The 23,690-nt window shown below is 46.0% G+C and overlaps 1 protein-coding gene across 1 annotated transcript in view; it reads right to left on the bottom strand.

Annotated features, from left to right (window-relative positions):
• CASTOR2 (cytosolic arginine sensor for mTORC1 subunit 2) overlaps positions 1 to 23,690 on the bottom strand; it is a 90,412-nt gene that overhangs the window by 15,292 nt on the left and 51,430 nt on the right. The window contains exon 2 of the mRNA XM_065731755.1: positions 21,876 to 21,946. Within this exon, the coding sequence (XP_065587827.1) occupies positions 21,876 to 21,946 (71 nt within the window). The remainder of the gene's footprint in view (positions 1 to 21,875; positions 21,947 to 23,690) is intronic.

The raw sequence follows: 23,690 nt of genomic DNA, 5'->3' as shown, positions 1-23,690 counted from the left end.
TAAATATCCAATTCAAGCTGGATGTTAGGAAACGTTTATTCCCAGAAAGAACAGGGGTGCAGTGGCACAGCTGCGCAGGGAGGTGGTGGGGTCACCATCCCTGGAGATGCTCAAGAGCCACGGGGATGTGCTCAGCGGGGATGGGTTGGGGTTGGACTAGATGATCTTAGAGGTCTTTTCTAACCTTAATGATTTGATGACTCTATTAATGACAGAGTCCAAGATGTGTGCTAAAGAGGACATCAGGTTGGGCCAGGAGAAACTTTGGTCCTGGTGCTCCTGTGTGCTGCTTAGCGAGGAAGAGGAGACAGCTCTGTGAGAGAGAGCCACGAACATTTACAGCTTGGGGAAAACCAAGGCAGGCTGAAGCTACCAAATGCAATTGTTCTCTTGATGAGTTCCTAAGCAAAGTTGTGTACGCACACTCAAAGTCCTAGAAAAAGACATCCAAAGGGAAAAAGATAAAATCTACAAGGCTGGCTTTTCAAATGATACAAGAGCACTTCAGAGTGCCCAGCAGACCTGTTTCTGAGGGCCCTATTCCCACATCTGAAGGTCTAGAAAAGAAGGTGGACACAGGCCAAGCTCCTTCCCCTGCACAAGGCATGTAGCCAAAGAGGGGAAAGCAGAGGAGAGCTGGGTTATACATTCACCACTCGAGGCAGACCACAGCATCCTGTTTTTCAGTGCTCAGCTTTAAAAAAAATCCCCCAAACGTGACTGTTTCTGCCCACTGGTCTCACAACGCAGCACCAGGGGACTTTATTAACACAGATGCTCCATGGCAGGACCATCCTTCCTGCAGCTGTGTCCCATGGCTTGGTACAGCCTTTCCAGGGAGGGGACTTTGAGCACTTTGTGGACTGAGCACAGATTCCCACTGCTTCTGAAACCACAGTCTTAATTTAACAGGCACAGGAATCCACAGGAATCCAATGGCATCTTCCCCTGTCCAGATGCTGAGCTTGGAAAGGCACTGCTGGAACCACCAGGTGCCCCCAGCCATGGCAGGAGCCCAGAGGTGTTCTGGCATGGGAATTTTCTGTTTAACAAACTTTCTTGCAGTTTGTGCTTCTTGTAACCCGTGGCAGTAGTCATGGTGACAAAACTAGTGACAAAACTGGGGTCCTTGGCAACACACCAATGATGCTGCAAATCTACGATGACTAATCCTAAAAGCCTCATTTCCAGAATTCAAATGCTTAAAGATTTGCAGGTCACCACAGGGGTCGATTTCCATTTGCCAGAGAGGGAAGAGAGACAAAGTCAGTAATTGCTGGAACCGTGCTCAGCCGGACCGACAAGGCAGCGTTAGTTATTTCACATCTTTCAGGTTTCACCTTTCCACTCCTGGCATTTAACTCACAGAGGCACAAGGAAACAGAGTGGCCTTTGCTAACACACAGCAGAACTTGCTTTGCACGGGCTCTCTCTTTCTGTCTTTATACCAATAAAGCAGTAAGCTACACACTGTAGCTTACTGTGTACAGCTGCATTATGTCTGACCCCTCAGAAAACAATCACTCTGGCCTGAGGCACAGAGTCCTGAATCTTTATCCCACAGTACTAAATAATAATCACTCACCTAGTTGATCGTGGTTTTGAGTAAGCACTCACATCCCTCTCGTTAGCTGCTGCCAGAAACAAGTACCTGCACACAGCCAGGTTACGCTATTCCATGGCATAGCAATGGGACTTCCACATCCCCATCCACTGCCTCAACCCTCCTACCCTTCTGGTATAGGGATCTTTGTGCAAAAAGACTCCTTTCACCTGGGACACAAAAACATCCACATGGCTGAAGGTGGGCAGCTTTAGTTAAAAGCAACTAAATAAAAATAGTTCATAGACCACTTGAGTTGGAAGGGACCCTTAAAGGTCATCCGGTCCAACTCCTCTGCAGTGAACAGGGACATCTAGAGCTCCATCAGGTGCTCAGAGCCCCATCCAGCCTGACCTTAAGTGTCTCCAGGGATGGGACACCACCACCTTTCTAGGCAACCTGTGCCACTGCTTCATCACCCTTACTGTAAGAAACTTCTTCCTTTACATCCAATCTGAATCTCCTCTTTCAACTGAAACCATTTCTCCTCGTCCTATCACCACAGACCCTAATACAGAGTCTGTCCCCCTTCCTTCCTGTAGCTCCCCTTTAGATACTGACAGGCCGCTCTCAGGTTTTCCCGCAGCCTTCTCTTCCCCAGGCAGAACAGCTCCAGTTCTTTCAGCCTGTCCTTGTAGAGGTGTCCATCCCTTGGATGATTTATGGTTGGTAAAATTCCAGTTCCACTGACCAGGATTTTCCCTTCCTTAAAACAGGACACAACGTAATTGCACTCACTGATGCTGACACAGAGCCAAGTCAAGTGCAAAGCACTACTGGTTCCCTCCATTCATTTTTCTGTGTTTCTGAACAATTCCTGCAGAGGAAATTAAGTTTAACCAGGAGTTATCTCCACCCATACTTCATTGTACTGTTGTAATAGAGCAACAGCAACACTAATTATTACGGGTACTAACAACTTCTACTGCACCTTCAAGAGCAAAATGTGCCACACAATGTATATAACCCTTGTTTTGATCCAATCTTGGTTAATTCTTAGAATCACAGAACCATCAAGGTAGTAGAAAACCTCTAAGATCACCTAGTCCAACCATTCACCCACCATCAACATCGTCCACTAAACCATGTCCCATGTCTTGCACATTGGAGGCTCTCTAAGTCTTGAAGATAGATTGACTCAAAACTTTGCTCTTCTGAGAAACAAAAACCTTTACTGACCTCTATGGAGGTTGAGCCAGCAACCACAGAGTGCCTGGACTGTTAGATGGGACCTGTAGGCATTTAGCAGAGCACCTCCAGCTCCTACAATGAAACCCTTGGTCCCACTGACTACAGAGGTGCCACAGTTCCTTAACAGGATGATCTACTAAAGCAAGAGACCCAAATACAGATCAGTTCCATCGGAGGTGATGTTCTGGTGCTACTGGCTTGGTTACAATATCATGAAGGTTGGAAATGACCAGTAAGATCACCAAGTACAACCATCAACCAATCCACACCATGCCCACTAACCATGTCCCTGCCCTCCCCCAGTACCCCCACTTTAACTAAAGCACTCCGAACATTTTGAGATCTGCATTACTACGTACAGTGCTATAAATCCCTGTGAAGACTGAAATCCTGAATATGTGGATGCAAAGGGTGCTTTTGCTCATGGCTTTTTCAACCAGGATTATTTAAACTTCTCCTGTCAAAACAACAAACCCTGGGGGGTTCCCACCAGCAGTACAGCTCATGCTGTTGCCCACGTTGCCTCCCTGCAGCTCCGTGGTCACTTCCTATGGCCCAGCACGTCCCTTATCCAGGGTGATGCCAAGCCAAGGCCAACATGTCACACTGGGCTCTCATGTCACACCTTTAGCTCCCTGTAACACAGCCCATGAACCTGCGGCATGAGCAATTGCAAAATCTATTCACTGCTCCACTGTCTTCTCACTTCCCTCTGAAAACACAGTGCTCCCCATGGACATCTCATAATCACAGAGTGAGACCTCAAAGACCATCCAGTTCCAATCACTGTGCCCATAGGTTGCCAACCACCAAATCAAGCACCGGATCAGGTTGCCCATCTAAAGCTCAGCTGAACAAAGCATTAGGAAGGGGCTGCAAAGACTGATGGCACGGTCGGTGGGATGGGCAAAGCAAAAAGGTGGTAAGTAAGGCATTAAGCATCACTAAAACACAGCATAGAAGGGAAAAATAAGGTCGAAGAGAGAGGGATAAGAGGCAGAACAGGTTTCTGTGAGGTCAGGGGAAGTGTGAGCTCTACTTAACATCTGCAGGAGGTCTGAATCCAGCACAAGAAACCCTGCGATGATGCTTGTTAAATGCTTCAATGAATTGGAAGTTATCTTCCAGTGTATTTTTAGTTGGCACCAACAGGCATTACATAATGGCTATTATATAACAGCACTACAGCTACAAATGCTCTGCTCGGGCTTTTTGTTTGTTTGTTTGTTTTTCTCTCTCCCTTTTCTTTTGTTTTCCATCTTCCCCTTAGTGGGAAACTGATCAATAATTGCACTCCCATCAAACGAGGGAGGCAAATCCTTCAGAGAAAGATCAAATGGAGTAACAATATTGTTACTGAGCCGGTGTGTGCTTCTCTCTTGCCCAACCTCAAACAGAATTAACTATTCCCAGAATAGAAATTCCACTAAGGCTTATCTCTAGTTTAAAGGGACAGGCTGTGATTCTGTGCAGATGCTGAATTTCTCAATCCTGGAGGATTTTTTATTTATTTTTTATCTCACACCGATGATAGCAAAAATAGAGACAAAAATAAAGGGGGAGAGCACCACGTAAAAGATGCTAAGAAGCTGAAAGTGATTTTCCTTATCTCCCAGTGAGATCGGCACTGCTTGGTGCTCCTTCAGAATCCTGGCACAGAGATGGTGTGGGGTTTTTTTTAATTTTAAAATCTTTTTTTCTGAACAGACAACAGAGCAACAGAGACTTCTGCTTCCAAATGAGGTGCTGCGTGAAAAGAAACTTTCCAAAAGCGAGGAGTATTTCTTTGCCTTTATTTCCTATCTCTGGACTTAAACAGAGCCAAGGCGGCCGTCCTGCTTCTGAGTGCAGAAACGAAAATCAGATCAGTGGCACAACACGAGCTCCCACATCACGCTGCCCTGCAGGCTCAGGCGACGGCTGGCTTTGTTTTTGTCATCCTGGCACAGAGCCTCTCTAACAAACACGCTGCTCAGTAATCCTGCCTTTTGCAGCCTAGTCTGCTTTGAAACAAATGAGGCGATTCCAGAAAGAGCAAAGGCATCATCTGACGCTGTCGCTTCCTTGCTAGCAAGCTGCTCCACTCCTCTGTCTCACTATCCCACCTCCTCAAACCCAGCAACACCACTGATACAAAGCTTTATAAATAACCCAAAGCAGCGCTGCCTCGTTGGGAAGGCACTGTCACACAGAACAAAAGCCCTGAGAGAGATGAGAGGGGAAAGGAATACAAATGCAGCTGCTGGGAGAGAAGTTCTTTGGGCTTTAAAAGCTGCCGTGGGACAGAGCAGACCCCAATACTGAGTGCAGATCTGAAGGCAGAGATTACAGCCCCATGCAGAAGGAAAGACGGGCAGGGCTGCTTGTGTAAACAAGAGCAAAAAGCCAACAAGAAAACAGGACAAAGAGGGAGCAAGCAGAAGGGAGGAAAATGAGGCTGGCATGTCAGCACTAGGTTTGGGCTAAGGTTTGGAGAAGACAGAACAGCTGATGAAAACTTACCCAACGCAACGAGATAGGTTCATAGGTTCATAAGGTTGGAAAGGACCTACAAGATCATCTACTCCAACCATCCTCCTATCACCATTCCTACCCACTAAACTCCTAAATCAACAGATACATTATATATGAGGTACATTATTACATGAGGAAGGCTGCCTTGCTCTGGCTGGCAGGTTTTTGACACCTAGGATCCTGAATAATCAAGTTGAGAAAAAGGTAATTTGCTGGAAGAGCTGCCTCTGGATGATGCTGGGGCTGTGCAGATACGAATGCATGGGAGTTCTGCTCTGCGGTGCTCTGCAAGTAGTCCACACTAAGTACAGAGAACACAGCCATTTGTCATTCAGGACTGAAAATATTAGAGAAACAAGTGTCAAAACAAGCAAAAGCTGTAAGTTTGCTCGCATTTGTCATGGTTTTCTTCTGCTCTGTAGAAGCCATTAAGGGACTGCACAATAACTGATCACTTGCAGCACGGCGAAACAGCAAAAACAAGCTGAAAAGAGGCAAGGATTTTGCTCACGGCTCTCAGGAGAAACGCTCCAAACTAATTTCAAAGCCACCCTGGCCTGCTGATCCTCCACCACAGGTGCTCAGGATGAAGGCATTTGATACAGCTCTGGGTGCAGCACGGCCTCTGCTACTGAGTGCCCTTCTCAAGATCGAAGCGCTGCAGGCAAAGATGGCCCAGCGGGGAGATCACTGCTTACTGAGTGCTGCTACACTATGGATCAGCAGCTTGTTCACACTTGTATGCAGGTGGGGGAGAACCAAAGGAGCTCTCAAGATGTAAAAGCCCACTAAGATCTCCAAGTCCAACTGTCAACCCACCCCCGCCACGCACACTGACCATGTCCACAGAGCAGCACAGAGCCCCACGTGTCACTGCCCCTGGAGGGTTTCAGGTTGGATATTAGGAAAAATTCCTTCTCTGAAAGAGTGGTCAGGCTCTGGAACAGGCTGCAAAGGGAGATGGTGGAGTCAGCAACCCTGGAGATGTTCAAGAAACATTCAGATGTTGTACTGAGGGTCACGGTTTAGTGGGGAAATACTGGTGGTAGGTGGATGGTTGGACTGGATGATCTTGGAGGTCACTTCCAACCTTGGGGACTCTACGATTCTAGAGCAGCAGTTACCCCCTGTAGCCCTGAGGCACAGAAGTTCAGCCCAACTGTGTTTCAGAGCTCCTTGGTCTCTTACTTTTAGGAGACTTCTGGGGAGAGCAAGGAATCCCAACTGCCCGGCTGCAGGCCCAAGCACAAGCCCCCCACACATGCTGCTGCCAGGTGTAAGGATTGCCTCAGTGTATTTAAGACAGAATTAAAACATATTTATCTTTCATCAATGAGATGCCGTGCCTTTGAGAATACAACAAAAAGCCTCAGATCTGCAAAACAGGAACCATTAATCAAACAGAAAGAGCTCCCTGCGAAATGCCCAGTGATCAGCTGTGGGCACCCAGCCAGAGAGGCCTGAGAGATGTGCTATGCTGACATGTATTTTTAAACCAGCTCCCACCAAGTGAGGGTCATTTGGGGCCCACAACACTAATCCTGGGTGCTGGGACCTGGCCCTACAGATGCCCTTGCAGACCATCTCGCCGTATCTCAGCTCTGCTCCTCTAAGATCGGGATAATATGCCATCTCCTAATGCTTACCTTGTTTATAAGTCCAAATGTGGGGAGCATGGATCACCTCTTCCTACATTTACATCGTGTGAAATGCTATTCTGTCCTTGTTTGGTACATACACCTGCAATATGCACAACAGAAAAGCAAGGCTGCCCAGGGAAGTGGTGGAGTAGGTGTCCCTGCAAGAGAAGGGTGGACATGGCACCAAGTGACATAGCCTAGAGCAGCCACAGGCATGGGCTGATGGTTGGACTGCGTGGTCTTATTGGTCTTTCCAACCTCAACGATGCTATGATCTCCAGGCATAACACAGCCAGTCTATAGCAATGCCTTTTAACTCCAGACCATTCCCAGTGGAACTATCTCAATGTAATCCATTCTTTGAAACCAACCCGTGATAGCCTGTAGGGTCTTTAATAGTGCATGGATTAAGTGCATTGCCACAGCACTGACACAAACTACTGGAAGCATCTCACAGACACACCGACATCCCCTGAGCTCCAGGTGTGCCAAAACCTGCCTGGGCTGGGCCAGGACATCCCAGAATGCTACCAACAGCACAGTAACAAGCATAGAATTAAGCTGATAGTTTTCAAAGATCAGTGAAACATTGCATCCCATTCAAATTAGGAAAAATACACCAAAAAAGATTACTTACAAAAACTCAACTCTCTCCTCAAAGTGTTTACTCTCTCTGAGATGCTGTGAGAGATTATTTGCATTACTGTAGATCATCATCAACAGAATAGCAAATGTTTAACAAGAAGGAGAAAAATAGGAGGCTCTGGAAAATAATGCCAGTAAGGGCTTTTCAGATTGGTCTGCATGAAAGAAAATGGGTAAACAGTGCTCATCTGAACTCCATGAAATCAATAAGCACTTCCAGGGTGCAAGAGGCCTGCAGATGGGTGCTGAGCACGGGGTGAGCAGCAATGTTAGGAGAGAGAGGAGGTAAGGACAGACTGGGACAGCTTCATTTCTACAGACGTACTCGGAGAAGTTCAAAGTGGAACATCTCTGTACACTGCAAGGAATCAAAAGCCAAAGAAGGTCCCATGATAGGACTTAGCAGAAGCACAGCACAAAGAAATAAAACAGGCATCCTTGTGTAAACACAGGTCTGCAAGATCTGCCCAATGCCCAGACACGGGCTTTGCAAGCCCTGCAGACCGAACACTTGGTTCCACAGCTGACCTGGGCACGTTGATCACTGGAGATGGGCACATGGCTACCAACGTGCTACCCTGCTCTGCGTGAAGTGACACCAATCTTGGCTCCTAAAAATAAAATATGAATCAAAAGACAGCTAACTTTTCCAGCTCTGCTGCATCCCATTGTTGGTGTGGAACGCTGTGGGACAGCTTGGTATGAAAGGACATAGAAAGAGGGCACAGAAGCAAAGCGCCCACAGAACAAAGCTGCTGTGTCTGTGCTGGACTCGCATGACCTCTTCCTGAGGGTAAACAACTCCGGACCCCTGAAGCAGACCTGGTCACAGATGGTTCTCCAGTCCCAGGAATCCCAACCGATCACAATGATGAAAGATAACCCTAAATGCTGAGTGGTCACAGCAGAGAAGGTGCTTTGTGCAGGTAAAAGCAACGTCTTGGCCTGCCGGACGCACTGCATTCATCATCAGCTTATCCTATCTACTTATTCATTCACATTTTCAGTGTTCCTTATGAACACGTTGTGTCCTCAGCGAAAAGGATGATCCTTTTCTTGCCTGTCATCACCTGCAGCACTTCTCTGTATGGACGGTTTACCCCAGAATCCCATGACAGCACGGGATCTGGGGGCACTGCTCACCCACAAACTCAACACCGCCAGCCTGCTCCTCTTCTATCCCCCTCCTCCCACTCCATTTCACCTCTCTGACAACACTGCCTCCTCCCATTCTCCTTGCTCACAGACCCAGCTTTGCTCCCTTCTGCCTCCTTTGCCATCTGCAGCCTGCTTCGTGCACGGACAGTCTCATCCCAGGTTACCAAATCCAGCAGAGAATCAGGCCAAAGGCTCAGGGCGTTTTCATGGGCAGCACAGTTAATGTGAAGCAGTACTATCAGCTCCACCTAGAAAAAGTTTTCAACTTTTGCTGACACAGTTCATTATCTTACAAAACAAATTGCTCCAAGTGAACTGTGACATTAGTGTGTGTGATCCTCCAGTCGCTCAGGCTATTAATGTTTAAGATGTAATTAGGAGTAAGGGTAGAAAATAGCCTTTGCAGAATATTTTTCAGATCATTAGTTGAAAGAATTTTCCACGCAATTTCTCTCTGGCATTTCTGAGCACAAGGGCTTTCTCTTTATCAAGTGCTCCCCACTCCTGCGACTCCTATACTGCTTCACCTCAATGCAAAAAGGCCAAATCCATCTTACTCTCTGATCCATGAGTTCCTCTTGGGAGCCTGGTTGTTAAAGAACTGAAGAAGAAAGCTGAGAGGAAAAAATACAATAGGTTATGGAATTGCTACCTGCTGTAGAAATTAAATGTACTGATGCCATCCAGCAACAGAGATGGTTTGCTCATTAACATACAGTCGTTTGAGTCAGAAGGGGCTCTTAAAGGCTGTCTGGTCCAAGTCCCCTGCAATCAACAGGGACACCCACAGCTCCATCACGAACATCTGCCCATTTAACCAGAACATCACTGCATGGAAAATTCTTCACATTAATCCTCTTTGCTGAGCATTCATCTTGAGAATCAGGTATCTCATGCCTCCTTGCCACCTATCTGGTTCTAGCTGCAACGGCTGCTTGGAAAAAGAACAACTTGCCACACACATGATTTTCCAGCCTTTTGCTTCCTGAACCACGTTACTGTTATTGTTTGTGCTGCAGGAGAGGCTAAGGAGACTCGGTTGTGGACCAGAGCCCAGCTGCCTCAAGAAAATAATCAGAAAAATTCAAAAGCAGGAAGAGCAGAGGATGAAAAGCAGTGTCCAATTCTTCTTCTTTCCCCAATTTTCCACGGAGTGCTTTTTAAGTGTCACCTTTCCATTTTCAAATGAGGAAGCTGCACCCCCATGTCAGCAGCTCAACTAATAATCAAAACTGACAACAGCAGCATCCCCACCTACAGTAACGCATCCAAAACATGCCAAACTCAACCACAGGAATCTCTACAGAAGAGGCTCCTTCTTTTCCCTTTTTCATACTACATTTTCCTCCAGAAACGTTTGAATTCTTAAAGCAGCTGGGCAAGGACTGAGGGCTGCCGACAAGCACAACCTGAGCTGGAGCTGTCAGAGCCCCTGCAAACACTCCAGCACCAGTGCTGCTGTTGTAATGCACCTTGCTCAAAACCCAGTTGTGCCAACAGACTGTCAGCTCCCCTGGTCACATAACCCAAACTGGACTCAAGGAACGAGGCTTTCACATGGGTAAAACCCTTACTGATGCCTCCTTCTTCCCACTGTGAAGAGCCAGGCTCCTACAGCTCCCCTCCCTCCAAAGCCATGCATTTCTATGGGACGTACATGGCTTAGTGGGCACGGTGGTGATGGGCTGAGGGTTGGACAAGATGATCTCAGCGGTCTTTTCCAACCTTAACGATTCTATGAGGAGTCCTGATGTTTTGGATACTTAACTCAAACTCAGCTTCAACACATGAATGAGCCCCTAAGCCCCAGTGGCAGAATGTACTTAAAATTAAGCAGGTGCACACGCCTTAAAGGCAAAGCCACTGCTCCACAAAGAGCACTGCCACTAAACCTCCAGTTCTCAACAGCAATTTCTGCTGGGGCTGGAGAAGTGCGCTCCACAGCTGCTTTGAACTTCGTGTTTATGAGACACAGGTGGTACTTCTGACAGCAGACTGGTTTCAGTTAGTGGTTTCCTTTCATCCAACTGGGAGGCAATCTGAGAAGCTGGCATGGATTGTCCTCAATCCTTGGACACACATACATTTCCTTGTAAAGGTACATGCAAGCTGCTAGACCAGGCACATTGTGGCACGCTGGAATATTCATCTAGGTCAAGAATTTGTTTACACAAATTCTAAAAATGAATTTGTCTGGGGGGAAAATGATCTCTGTTTAGAGCATAAAGAGACATGGCAAACATCCTTCAGAGCAGGCACTGCTGCCTGCTGCAAACAGCAGAGAGCTTGTTCACAAGGCTGCTTTTTTTGCTGGTTGAAACGCCAAAACAGAAATCCACCAGGGGCTGACCCATACCATAACCCACAGAAATCCTCATCCCACATCTCCCATGGCTCAGGTCTAACTTTAAAAACAAGTAAACAAATAAATAAATGAAACCTGCAATTCACCCAGCCTAAAACCTGCTATCTGAGGCTGGGACACAAACTGCCACCGTGCTCCTGGATACCCTGCTCCATTGGATTGTTCTCAGCTCTAAATGTTGGTGCCTGCACGTGAGCCATCCAATTCACCAACTAAGGAAAACTTTGGCTTGATTCTGGACTGCTAAATCCTGGCAGGCGCTCTCAGTACATCGATTAAAGTTTGAAATTCAAATATACTTTTGCAGTTTTAAGCTACAATTTAAGGACAGGTTGCGGGAAAAGAATGGCATAAAACACCTTCACTTAATTTCCTTCTATATCCCTGAAGAAATATACACGTGTAAATACACATACATACACACAGCCATTACAGAAACTGGCAACTCTTCATTACACAAGTTCAGCACAAAGGGATTCAGTAAACAAATACCTTTCCTAAGCCCAGAGAAGCAGAAGAGAAAAACAAGTGTGAAATGAATACCTTGCAGACACAGCTACTCCAGCATGACTCCAGAGAATGCCATTTATTTAGAGCTTACAATCTGCTCAGCAACGTGCAATAAACAACTCAGGTTGTCAGGGACCCTTCAAGGGTGCAGCAGCCATACAGTCAGAACATCACCTCTTGCGTTACGGAATTATCCACTGTCACCTACTCCAAAACCAACTGAAAGTAAATGCAGACTGCAACCGTGGAGAGAGGGCTTGTTCCAGCTTCAGAAATGCAATAGATGTGGAAGCAGGACTGAAAAAGGGAGCAGTAAATCCTGTAAAATCCGGAGGAAGATGTTTCGGTGGAATATGGTGATGGAGACCCCAACAAGAGCAAACTCAAAAGAAAATGAACAAAACTGATGCAAGGAGAACTGGGGACATGTACTCCCTTTTGCCTAGCTGGTATGTAAGGAACTAGGAGAGGGATTATGGTAGAAAAGAGGAAAAAAAAAGCCTTGCTCTTTATGATTCTCAGGAGGAAACTGGCTGCTGCCTCTTATACCTAAATGAGGTTCGTGGAGTCAGGTCTGGATCTAAAAAACGCTGCGACTCAGACTGACATATATACTTGTATATAGTACAGTGAATCAAGATATACTGTGGTTCTTTAAATGATCATACTTCAGGATATTTTTTTTCTGCTAATAAGAAACATTAGCACACCCCAATTTCCTCAGACACGCCAATGTCTCAACAGAACTGCATAAATCCAGACCAACACAGGCAAGAAATTTTCACTGTTATTATCCTCTGTGGTTGATGCAGCAATGTCTCCTTCATCACATTACCGTACCTGAGCAGGACATCAGTCACCTACAAGAAAACAGATGTACAGAATCCATACCAGAAACCTTCAGAAGAGCCCTCTGGTCTGTGGTAGAGGGCGTGCATGTAAGACTGCTCAACAGTAAGCTCTGACTGTAGATTAGCAATCAGATGATTAGGGCTGCACGACTTTTAAATAGGCACCCAGTACATCAGGAAATGCAATTCTGCATCAAGGTTATTGAAATGGCACTTAAGAGTTTAAATAACTGCAGTGGTGAGGGACTTGGTATGGGAATTTGTCAGAATAGTGAATTCCGGTGATGGATTAGAATAGAGATTAAAGTAGCAAAAATAAATAAATAAAATGAAATAAATAAAATGAAATAAATAAAATGAAATAAAATTAAAAAAAATGTATCCTTTTTATTTTTTATTTTTATTTTTATTCAAGAGTTCAAGAGAAGCTTAAGAATTAGAAGTAGGGAAAGATTCCTGAACAATCACTGTCACAGGAGGGAACTCAGAACTCATTGATTCCTACAGCTCTGTGCATGAAGTGTCTGCAAGCACTCACCATGAGTCAAGACCTCATTTGCACAACCTGATGCTAACACCTTTTCCAGATGGAATAAAAGATTTAGAAGAACAGCTGACTTGCATGTTTACTTCCATCACTGCCTGACAGTGTACCACGTGCATCAGCCATGAAAGCAATACGTGGACACCTCTGTATGGTAATATAACCCAGGAAGCTATACCCTTCAACTACAGGTAAATATCATACACTGCCCTGTTGCCTGCGTGTCTCTAAAGTGCTATACATCCTCAGCTGTGCAAGTTCTGCTAGACCTGATGTGCTGATAAAACATATTTCTGGAAGGTGGTTGCAGCTGAAAGACAGATTTACTGATGACACAGTCCAAAAAGATGAGACTTGTTTTAACCACAGGGGCAGAAGAAGAGCGGGCATGCCTTTAGCATTATGCACTGAGTATCACAAGATAGAAACCCTGCTGCCAAGGGAAGCTGGAAATGCAACTTGCTCAACTTTCTCATGTGTAAGCTGCATGCAAAATATTAGTGCCATGGTCAAATAAAACATTCTACCATTTTAGGCACATTGCCTAATTAGAGGCCATTGTTATCTGAGAACACTGTTTTTGCAGCTGTCAGGAAATTAAATAACCCAAGGGTAAGCTGGAATTAAATGAAGCTGTACAAACACATAGCCCAGCTCTGAAATCCTGACTCTGACAAATAGCTCTGCTTTCCAAGGGACTAAGCATCTAACTAGGGCACGCAGCTAGCCTTTTCTCTCAAGCCACAGGATAACATGATCTCAGTTCTTCTCGAGTGGCTGACGTGTAGGCATGTAGAGATGGGAACTCGCGGATCCATAGGTATGCACAGGCACTGCCTTCCCTCCACTTAAATAATCAGCACCTCCTGAGGAAAGACCTTCAGTACAAGTGCTCACTAAGAGAGCAATCAAGGGCTGATAAAAGGAAACGCTGACACAGAAACCCCTGCTTTCGTCTCACTTTCCATCAATCTCCCGCAATCCCTGCAACCTAAAACTGTGGCAGAAATCTAAAATCTAAGCCAGTTACACTTTTACAGTGACTTTTTTAAATTAAACACAAAGGAGAAGTGCATTTCCAACGGGACTGCCATTGGCATGTGACATGCACAGAAACGTGCACTCAAAAAACGCGTTTATGGTGCCCTCCCCACATCAACAACTCAGACTGGTACAGCAGCAGACCCACACACTGCTGGGAGGTTCATCCAGAAAATCACGTTTTCACACTCGTGTCTCAGAAGAGAGACTCAAATATTTGGAATGCAGTGGTAAATAACGTCCAGTTTTGAAGTGCAGACAAGTAGGTGGAAATTTGGGGCTTGTAGTTGAGGCAAAAACTGAACCGTTCCCCAAAAAACTGTACTCTGTCTCCTTTGTTTACTGGGTTCTTCACGTGTGGAAGAAAAAAAGTGACTTCTTACCACACAGGGGTATCATAAGACAGGAAGTGCGAATGCACTCCAAAAACAAAGCATCATTATTATGCTTGGCTAAAAACATGGAACACGGCAAGGTGGATTCCAAAAATAATCACTGCGTTCACTCTCAGTGCAGAGCCGGGTTGGGAAGGCAGACCCCGGTTAGGCTCTGATCTGCTTGTAGGAAACCAGGCTGCTCTCTTCCTTCCTACTCGTGGGATAACACATCACTATTAACGAGCAAACCTGGAAAATCAAATCCCGATCCAAGCTCAGAGAGATGGAGCCTGCCTTGTAAGAAGGGAGAAAGGAGCAGAGTTCTGTCTCTTTCTCGAGTAAGCCATAGGACCATAAAGGCTGGAAAGACCTCTAAGGTAATCTAGTCCAACCACCAACCCGTGCCTGGGACCACTAGTGGTGAGCAAAGGAAAACAAAGTTTGGCTCCAAATCTGTTAAGAGTGTGTATACGGACCCTCTGTACCATGCCCAAGAGCTTGATCCTTCCCAAGGTCTGGCTGCTCCCGGGCACTGCTCGTGGCCTACATGGTGGCTTCATGCAGCCCTGGTCTCTCTGATAGAACTTCTCCTGTGTCATACCTTGAAAAAATCTTTGCTTGTAGGAGCCAGGGCAACTGAGAAACTGAAAACACCAAGAAAAGATGGAAAAAAAGGTAACCAATGGAGTTGGGCTCATGTTTTCAATTCTTTCTCAATTTTCAAACAAAACAGCATAAGGAATTCCTTTTTTCTGCATTTTTTAAATTGCATTTCAGGTGATATTTCACCAGACTGACAGAGCAATGCAAATAATTACATTTCAAACAAGGCTCGAAGATGGAGCCTCTACATTCCTAATAGTTGTATGACTGTAACCTTGAGGCTATGTGACTTAATCCTAAGCAAGATTAAATACTAAGATATGAGATTTTAAAAAGCTTATGCAATTTTTCTTTCTTTTTTTTTTTATTTCCATTTCCATAGAAGGGTGATTTTTCCACTACAATCTCCAATCTGTTCCACTGGAGGAATGATTTATTTAGCAGGTCCACAAGCGTACCCGCTGTAAAAGGCTCCATGAATCCTCTGGGACAGAAGCTACCTCAATTGTTATTTATCACAGCCCTTGCCTGTTACATTATCAAAGCATTTCCACATGTTTATTAATTAATCTTTATAAAGCTTGTTATGAGGTGATTTAATAAGATTATCCCTATTTTTCAGATGAGGAAACTGAGACACAACGATCTGTCCAAGGTCAAGGGAAAAAGCTTGCAACAGACCTGGGAACTCCAGATCCCTGTCCCCACTCACTGTGATTTCAACAGCAAAAAAGAGAGGCTTGTTTTCCTGCAAAACCCTTCCAGAAATCCATCAGGTACCTGATGATCACCAGGCCTGGTGTCCAAAAGATGATGGCTGGCCAAGGAACCAGCATCTCCTCTTCACCTGCTTTAATTCCACAACAACAAGCTGAAGGCATCACTCCTCCTCCCATCCCCCTCCAAAAAGAGCAATTAGCTTGGAGTCAAACCCGTGCAGCAGCCTCTGCATTCCCAGGGTAAGAAACAAAGAATTCAATTGACTCCAGTAACAGAAAAACCAAAACAAGTAGGCACATTGCACTGAGATTATCAGAGCAACTTCTGAGCCATCGATAGCTCTGAGATTTGATACCAGGGCTGACAGAAAGATGGAGAAGATCAACCTCTGCACCAGGAGAAAATAAAATTGGTGATAATTTGGGGCACAAAATTCACCACCTCCACCTGAGAGCCTCTGTCTTGAGGCAGATGTAGCGGAGTACTGTTTGGCTTTTCCTGCTCCTCTGACCAAGAAAATCCTCCCATCCCACTGTGGACAGAGCTTTTCTCACCCTGATGAACAAATAACTGCTGGCCTCCAGAAAAGCTGAGCTACAGGGACTGCCACCTCTTGCACCAAAGAGAAAATCTAGCAAACCTGCCCCAATACCAACCCTGCAGAGCGCTGCGTGCTGGCATCTTGCACGGGGCTACAACAGAAGACAGGTTTTCTCAGTTTGCAAAAGACAACAAATTATTTTGAAGATGGTTATTGTAGGCTAATGACTTCTAGACTAAGGTCTCAGCATTTATATGAGGGATGCGAAGGTGGATGAAGGCAAGTTCCTCATCAGGTTCTGATACTGAGAGAAGTAGGGCTTGAAACTTAGAACAGGGTCACAAACAGCCACGTGAGGGCTGAATGCTTTCAGCCCTGAAAAAGGACTTTATTTCTCTGCTCTATCACCAGTCCCTCTTGGGAAGGTTGCTCAGTCCTGCCTAGAAAATAATAATTAATTAAAAGATCCAGAAGTGCAAGAGCATGCAAATGTCCAAATGCTCTCCAGTGGAAACAAATAAACAGGGCTGCTACTTCTTTTTTGAGCTCTATCTTGCTTTTACATACGAACCTAAAATTCCATTGTAGCAGACAGAAAAGCATTCTCAAGGCCCTGCATTCACCAGAGTGGGCTGATGAGAGCAAGCCACAGGTATCTGTCTCAGGCTTTGGAAAGTGTAAGGAAGCAGCCAATCTGGAATAAATTTGAAGGAGGAAATCATGAGCAGTCAAGTGGTTCAGGAATAGATGTCTGGGTTTTCTTACCATGGGCTGTGAAACAAACAGATATTGATACACACCCAACTGCAGGAAGAAGTGGTGGAAAGCCTTTATGTACGCAGTATTTCTTTCAATAGGAGCAAGCAGAGAAACTGGACCGAAAGTCTTCACGGGGCAGGTTACAAACGTGAGAAACGTGAGGAACAGTATCTGCAAACTCACTCGTGTGTGAGAAGTGAAGTTCTTTACCTGGGTGACACAAACCAGGCCCTAGAATGTGACATACTTCTCATCCTTCCCTCCCTACCCCCAGAAACTATAATACCAAACCTCACTGCCCCCCAGGAGTGGGCAGAAATCCCTCATAATCACAGCCCCCTAACAAGCATACTGATCTGTATCCATTGCAGTAAAAACCTCCCCAACCAAGCACACATTTCTCATTAGCCAGTCAAGTCCCCATGCTTTTAATTTGTATTTAGGTCATTAATAACACATTACTTAAGAAAAAAAAAAGACCAAACAACCTGAACATCACAGAGCACAGTCTGGCCAATACAGAGATCCAAGAGAGAGTGACTGTGCACGTGTTTAATAGAGGAAAAACATCTTCTGCCTAGCAACCAGCCAGCTCTCCTGGCAGGCCAGGGTAAGGAATTCAGTGCTATAAATGTCAGCAGGCAAATTAAGCCATCGTGCCTGAGATACAAAGGCCCAGTCACTGGGCAGTAAAAAATTAAAGGAAAAACAGTTAAGGGAGAAATATTAAAAGAAAAAAGAAAGCAAACAGATGCATCTAATAGCTTGCTTCCCCCACTATCTTTAAATAAAGTTACAGACTGCTCCCAGCTAGATGGGTTCTGTGCTTGCACTTATTTATAAGCTGATTTCTTGCCCATTTTTTTATACAGGATGAGAGAGAGGATTCTGAAAGCAATTTACCATTTTGATGTTATTGAAAAAGGGAACTCAGTGCGGTACTAAAGTATATGATGGTCCTGAGTCCAAGGTCAGAGAGGGAACAGGTTGTCTGAGGATGATGCTTATCAAAACAAAGCACTGCCAGCAGGAGAGCTTTTCTCCTTTTCATCCTTTCTTTTTATTAGAATGAGGTAAACATCTTACGAATTCTGACAAAATCTCTCTGCCACTTTAACTGGTCGAGGTTTTGTTTTTTTATTTTTCCCCAAGTAGTCCCATTATTCTTAATGTACTGGGCAGCTCACTGTGAGGTCTGAACTGAGATTAGGAACCTCCTCATCCTAGATGCTGTGTAAATACACGGACTTCTCACCTTAAGGAAATCACTGTCCATTTGAGGCAGCCCAGGAAGGTGAAAGGAAGGACTGCTACCTCCTCTTTGCTGATGAACTCCACCGTAGGGACTCCAGCCAATGCCTTTTCAGGGGTCTCAAAAAGGGAACGTCATAAGTGGGGCAGAAAATCAGAAAGCAGGGCTTGTTGCCTTCAAGATGTAAAGTGACTATCATGCCCCAGAGATGGAAATATAGAGGAACTCCTCCTTCCTTAGGTCCCAGCAGTGGTGACACCGCGAAGGTCCTTTCCAACTGTCCATCTCTGTTTCATTCGAATACAAGAGGTGCAACTAAGAAATACCCAAGGATAACCCACAGAGACCTCTCACCTTCCTACAACTGGATCAGCTCTGTAGGTGACCTTTGGTGTGTTGTTCCTTCGTTAGTTTTGCAGACTTGAAGGCAGCTGAGGAAGAGTGTTAGTTCTGCTACCCTTCACACTGTGCTGTACAGTTAGAGACACCACGTAAAATGGGAAAATAGATGAATGGCACTGCCAAATCAGAACGATCACAAAACCTGGTGATGGACTTTGAAGAGTGAAAAGAAAAAGGATAAGCAGAATGGGTCAAACTGGGTATAGGTACAGAAGCTGCGATAACTGTTGGGAATACTACTGCAAGAATGCCACTATCCCATCTGCCCCCCAGGCCCATGTCAAGCACCCAGTCCACTGCCTTCGCACGGAGGACCCACGCAAAACTTCTGCCAATCCATCCCAGCACCAGCCAGGAAAGGACACTTCTGTGCACCCAATGCCATTTTGCAGTTCTTCACCATGAGCAGGCCCAAATCCATGAAATGGCCACTGAACAAATGAGGTTCTGTGCAGATCTAATCCCCCACCTCAGTGCCAAGGAATTAAAGCAAAGGATTAGGCTGTGGCTATTCCCTTCCAGCGTGAGGAATGCTTAAGCAGGTTATGGCTTTGTGCTGCAGATGTTTTCTGGGAAGGAGAAATAATGACTTCGTTGCCAGCCCAACTCACTTGCTTCTTGCAGGGAAACGAGCCTGAGGATTACTTTTTGACAAAACAGTTAAGAATGATTACTGCACGTCAGTGTGTTTGAAGTGTTAACCTCAAGGACTGCTGGAAGTGCCAGCATTTCCCCAGCCCTTTCTTCTTCCTTCAGTGCTGTTTGTGCTATGCAGGACAAGGGGCCTGGCTAACCTGGCAGGCACGGGCTAGCAGGGCAATCCTCTCACTGCTGCCACTGCAAAAATGCATAGAGAGAAGAGGTCCTTGTTTCCTCCAGATGGTGAAACACTGCAGCACGTAGAAACCAGAAATGGGGATGGTGCAACAATGGGATCCCAGCAGGGATAACCCTGAGAACGAAGCTTTGAATGCAGTAGTGACAGCTCTGAAAGAAGACTTTGGGCTGGTCACAGGCCATACAGGAATGGGGTTGTTGGGTTGTTAGTAAGGCACAGGGAATCCACCTCTTGCCATCACATCAACACTTCCCAGCAAAGAAAAGGTGATGAAGCTGCTGTGCTGTGACACTACTGCCTGTGCTGGGTTGTGCACCTGGCTCACTGGCCTTACTGTGCTCACTCCTTCCTCTGCACTGCCTGGAAGATGATCTTTGATCCCGCAAAGCTCTGCTTTAACATCCCATCTGCACGCTGTGCATTTGACCAAAGGGATGTGACATGCTGCCAAAACCTCAGCCAAACGGAAGCTCCGAGGGTACTCAAAGCATCAGACATAAATTCATGCACATATGATAGCCAAGGTAACAAAGTCAGATGGGTCCAAGTAGAGAGGACGGCCGCTTTGAAGCATGGCAGCACTGTCTGATTCCCAGAGATGAATTCCCAGGGCAGCAGCAGGACATGCAGCTCCACAAGGACACAGCTCTGGCCAGCTCTATGCACAACCACTGGCATACAGTGCAAACAACCTCACCACGGATATGCAAATTTCTGCTGGAGTTTAGCTTTGTTTCAAGACAGAATCATTTCCAGAGAGATAACTAACAGCATGGACTTGCCACCAGTGACCAAACTGAGGGCCAGTTTTACTCTGCATTAACTGGGAAAAGCAGCTCTGCCACGTGCTGCAGTACTTAGGAAAAGAAAAAGAAACCACTTCCCTCCTTCGGTGACTTCTCTGCTATTATCAAGCTCTCAGAAGAAGGGTTTGCATCCTGTTATAATGGGGAAACCAAATTTGAATTGATTTCCCCCAGCTGCCACCCGTAATAGAAAAGCCGATACCATCAATAGCAGCAATAAAAGGTTCATGACTATGCCACCTGAACAAGCACAAGGGACATTCAGGCAGCAGGATGATAAGTCACCCCCACTTTTGGGAACAAGATCAGGACGTGTGACTTCCAAGCAAACCCTGCATCTCCCAACTCACAGCAGCAGCTGTAAGGATCCATTCACCTATTGTCAACGTAGTGATTCTTTTTGGAAGATGTTAAATCCACCATTACTGTATTCCAAAATGCAGTGATGTATTCTATGTTTATGAGAACTCCTGAAACAGAAACAGGAATAATTCAGCAATGACACTGATTATAAAACTTTGGCTGTGTACTAAATTGTATAGTTTCTAATTTTCTCCTCAGGATTTGGATATGACAAAACCACTGAATGTTACAGCGTCACAAGCAGCTACTTGACAGTTAATTCCTACTCAGGAATGAAATCCTCCTTTTTCATATTTTAATGAATTTTCTCCAAGCCGGTAATACATGTAGACTTTGAATCCCAACCACAGAAAGCAGCCACTGAGCACAAATAATAATAATTACACACTTCCTCATTCCACCATCTCAACAACACTGCTACAAACAAAACCTCCCCACACGATAAATGGTATTGCAAACTATTTCCATCCACAAAGCCAACTGTTCTCTCCATCAACGTTTGCCTGACGCTGGGTCTCAGCTGCACCCAGCACACACCAACCACCTTCCTTGCCACCCAACTGACCAACTCCACCACTGACACGAGTGCACAGAGACATGAGGCCACCTTCACCATGCTCCCTCGATCACGGCCTCCACCCCAGGCACGTTGAGTTGGGAGAGGTGGGTGAGAACAGGGAGAAGTCACAGCTTCAGTGATGAACCAATGGAGCTGATTTTCAACTCCGTGGCACTGGGAGGTGTGGGGATGATGCAAAGCGCTCATCCTCATGAGCTCCTTATAAAGGGAGACAAGAGGAACAAGCAGGAGACGCGAGATGTGGCATGCTCACAGAGGTTTGGGCACAAAGGTCAGCTCATTTTAACACGAGGATAACAGATGTCTCTGCTTTTTCAAGTATCTTTAAATTGAGCATTGAGATTTGCACGTTTTCTACTCCTGGCATTCAAATACATTCACATTCTGTGTGTGAGACACCTTGTACAGCACAGCAGCACAAGACCGTGTGCTTAAGTGATCAAAGCATCTTTCAGAGCTGCACCACCAGCGCTGACAAACAGCCCTGTTTTACAAACACATCTCAGCAAGAAATGACATTTTCCTCCTCCAGCCCCAGGCCGGATGCTGAAGAGGCACATGCTGCCACTCACCTAGGAAGCCTTCTTCATCCACAATGATGGTGTAATCCTCGGGGGTTTCCGTGAGGCTGAAGAACTTGCACCTGGGCAAAGGCAAACAGCAGAATGTGATTAGGCACTGAGCTGAGCCTGGTCCTCCATTTCAAACAGGGCCACGTCCCACCCCAGGCAGCTCAGGGGAAAGAGCCACAGGCTGGCTGCACAGAGCAGCCCAAGGCATTCACAGGCACAGATTTTATTCCTGGCTCAGCTGTTCACGCTGCGTGACCCACATTCCCTGCTGCCTGCCTATGCACAATGGAGCTGGTAAAACACTTATTATTTTTATGATTTAGTTATTAGTTACTTTTCTTAATCACCACATCCCTTCAGGCATTCTGTCACAGCCCAGGAGCTGCCGTGTTGCACCAACATAGCAAAAGGCTTTTTGCTCACTGTCTGCTCACTCCAGCACCTCCAGAAGCCTCCCCGAGGGCCACACGTGCACCTTCCCTGTTTGTCTCCAAAGCTTCCTGCCACGCCAAGGTTTGGAGGCTGATCTCTCGGCCAAATCACCCCTATTCCCAATGCTGGTCCCTGTCCCTTCAGCGGGAAGCCTCTGCTCCTGGGGGAGCTCAAGGGGAAGAGACAAATGGCAGCAAGCCACCAAGCACATGAGCATAGAATCATTAAGGCTGGAAAAGACCTCTAGGATAACCTTCCCCAACCATCCACCTACCACTGCTACTGTCCATGAGCCACATCACTCAGTGCTGCAACTCCACAGCTCCTGAACACCTCCAGGGACAGTGATGCCACCACCACTCATGGCAGCTGTGCCACCGCATCACCGCTCTTTTGGAGAAGTTTTTCCTAATATCCAACCTGGCGCAGTGCCTTCATCTCCTGCTACCCCTGCTCCATGCTCATCTTCTAAAACCCAGGCCACATGCATCGCAGCCTCTCCATCTCTTCCAGCGCTGCGCACAATGTCACCCCTACCACCAGATACAAAACAAATGTGACATGAGACTCTACCACCGCAGACACAAAAAAAGCCTCAGTCTTAAGGTTTAACATCACAGACAGCTGAAGTATTTTTTTTTCCTGATGTGCACCAAAGTACACACAGCAACGTCTGCTTAAAAAAAAAAGACATCCCCTCCAAAAAACAAGAGGGAGAGAAATGAGATGGCTGCCGCCCTCTCCATCACCGCATTAGGAAAACCAGAAGAAACAACACGCAGCTCCGTCAGTGACCTGCTCGCAGCCCTCAGGGTGCCACGTCCATGGAGGCATCGCACAACCTGTCTCTACAGACTTGTCCTGCTTCCTCGCAAGCATCCGTCACGACAATCAAGCATGACATCCTCCCTCCGAGCGCAGATGTATCACTATAAAATACAGCAGTGGCCCCACCACCACAGAAACCACAACTTAATTATTTTGTGTCATTGGTAATAGCTGCTGTGACAGCCACATTTACTAACTCCGCTCGCTCCAGGAATAGTGCCAAGAGAAGCAGAAAGCAGTGGTAGCCCGTTTTATTTTTTTAATTCTTACTGCTTAACTGCACAGGGATGCTACGTCTGATGATGTGGGCGGCAGGGACTCCTGGGATGCTTCTCCAGGTGGCTCCCCAGAGAGTCCAGCACTGATTATTTAGGGGGTGAATTCCCTGGACGCATCACTGAAATAAAATTATTTGCAATACCAGCCCATCCAGACACGTGCATGCTGACCAGGGGAAAGCTAAGAAGAAACTTCAGTACTGAAAAACAAAATGAACCCCCAAATCCCCAAACTACCTTTCTCTGATCTGCAATAATACTTATAGAGAAATTCCAT

This window comes from Cyrtonyx montezumae, unplaced genomic scaffold (genome assembly GCF_038088225.1).
Source record: "Cyrtonyx montezumae isolate F1298 unplaced genomic scaffold, pur_monq_1.0 scaffold_15, whole genome shotgun sequence".
Taxonomy (NCBI): domain Eukaryota; kingdom Metazoa; phylum Chordata; class Aves; order Galliformes; family Odontophoridae; genus Cyrtonyx; species Cyrtonyx montezumae.
Note: the sequence above shows the minus strand (reverse complement) of the source record. Positions and strands in the feature narration are given on the sequence as shown.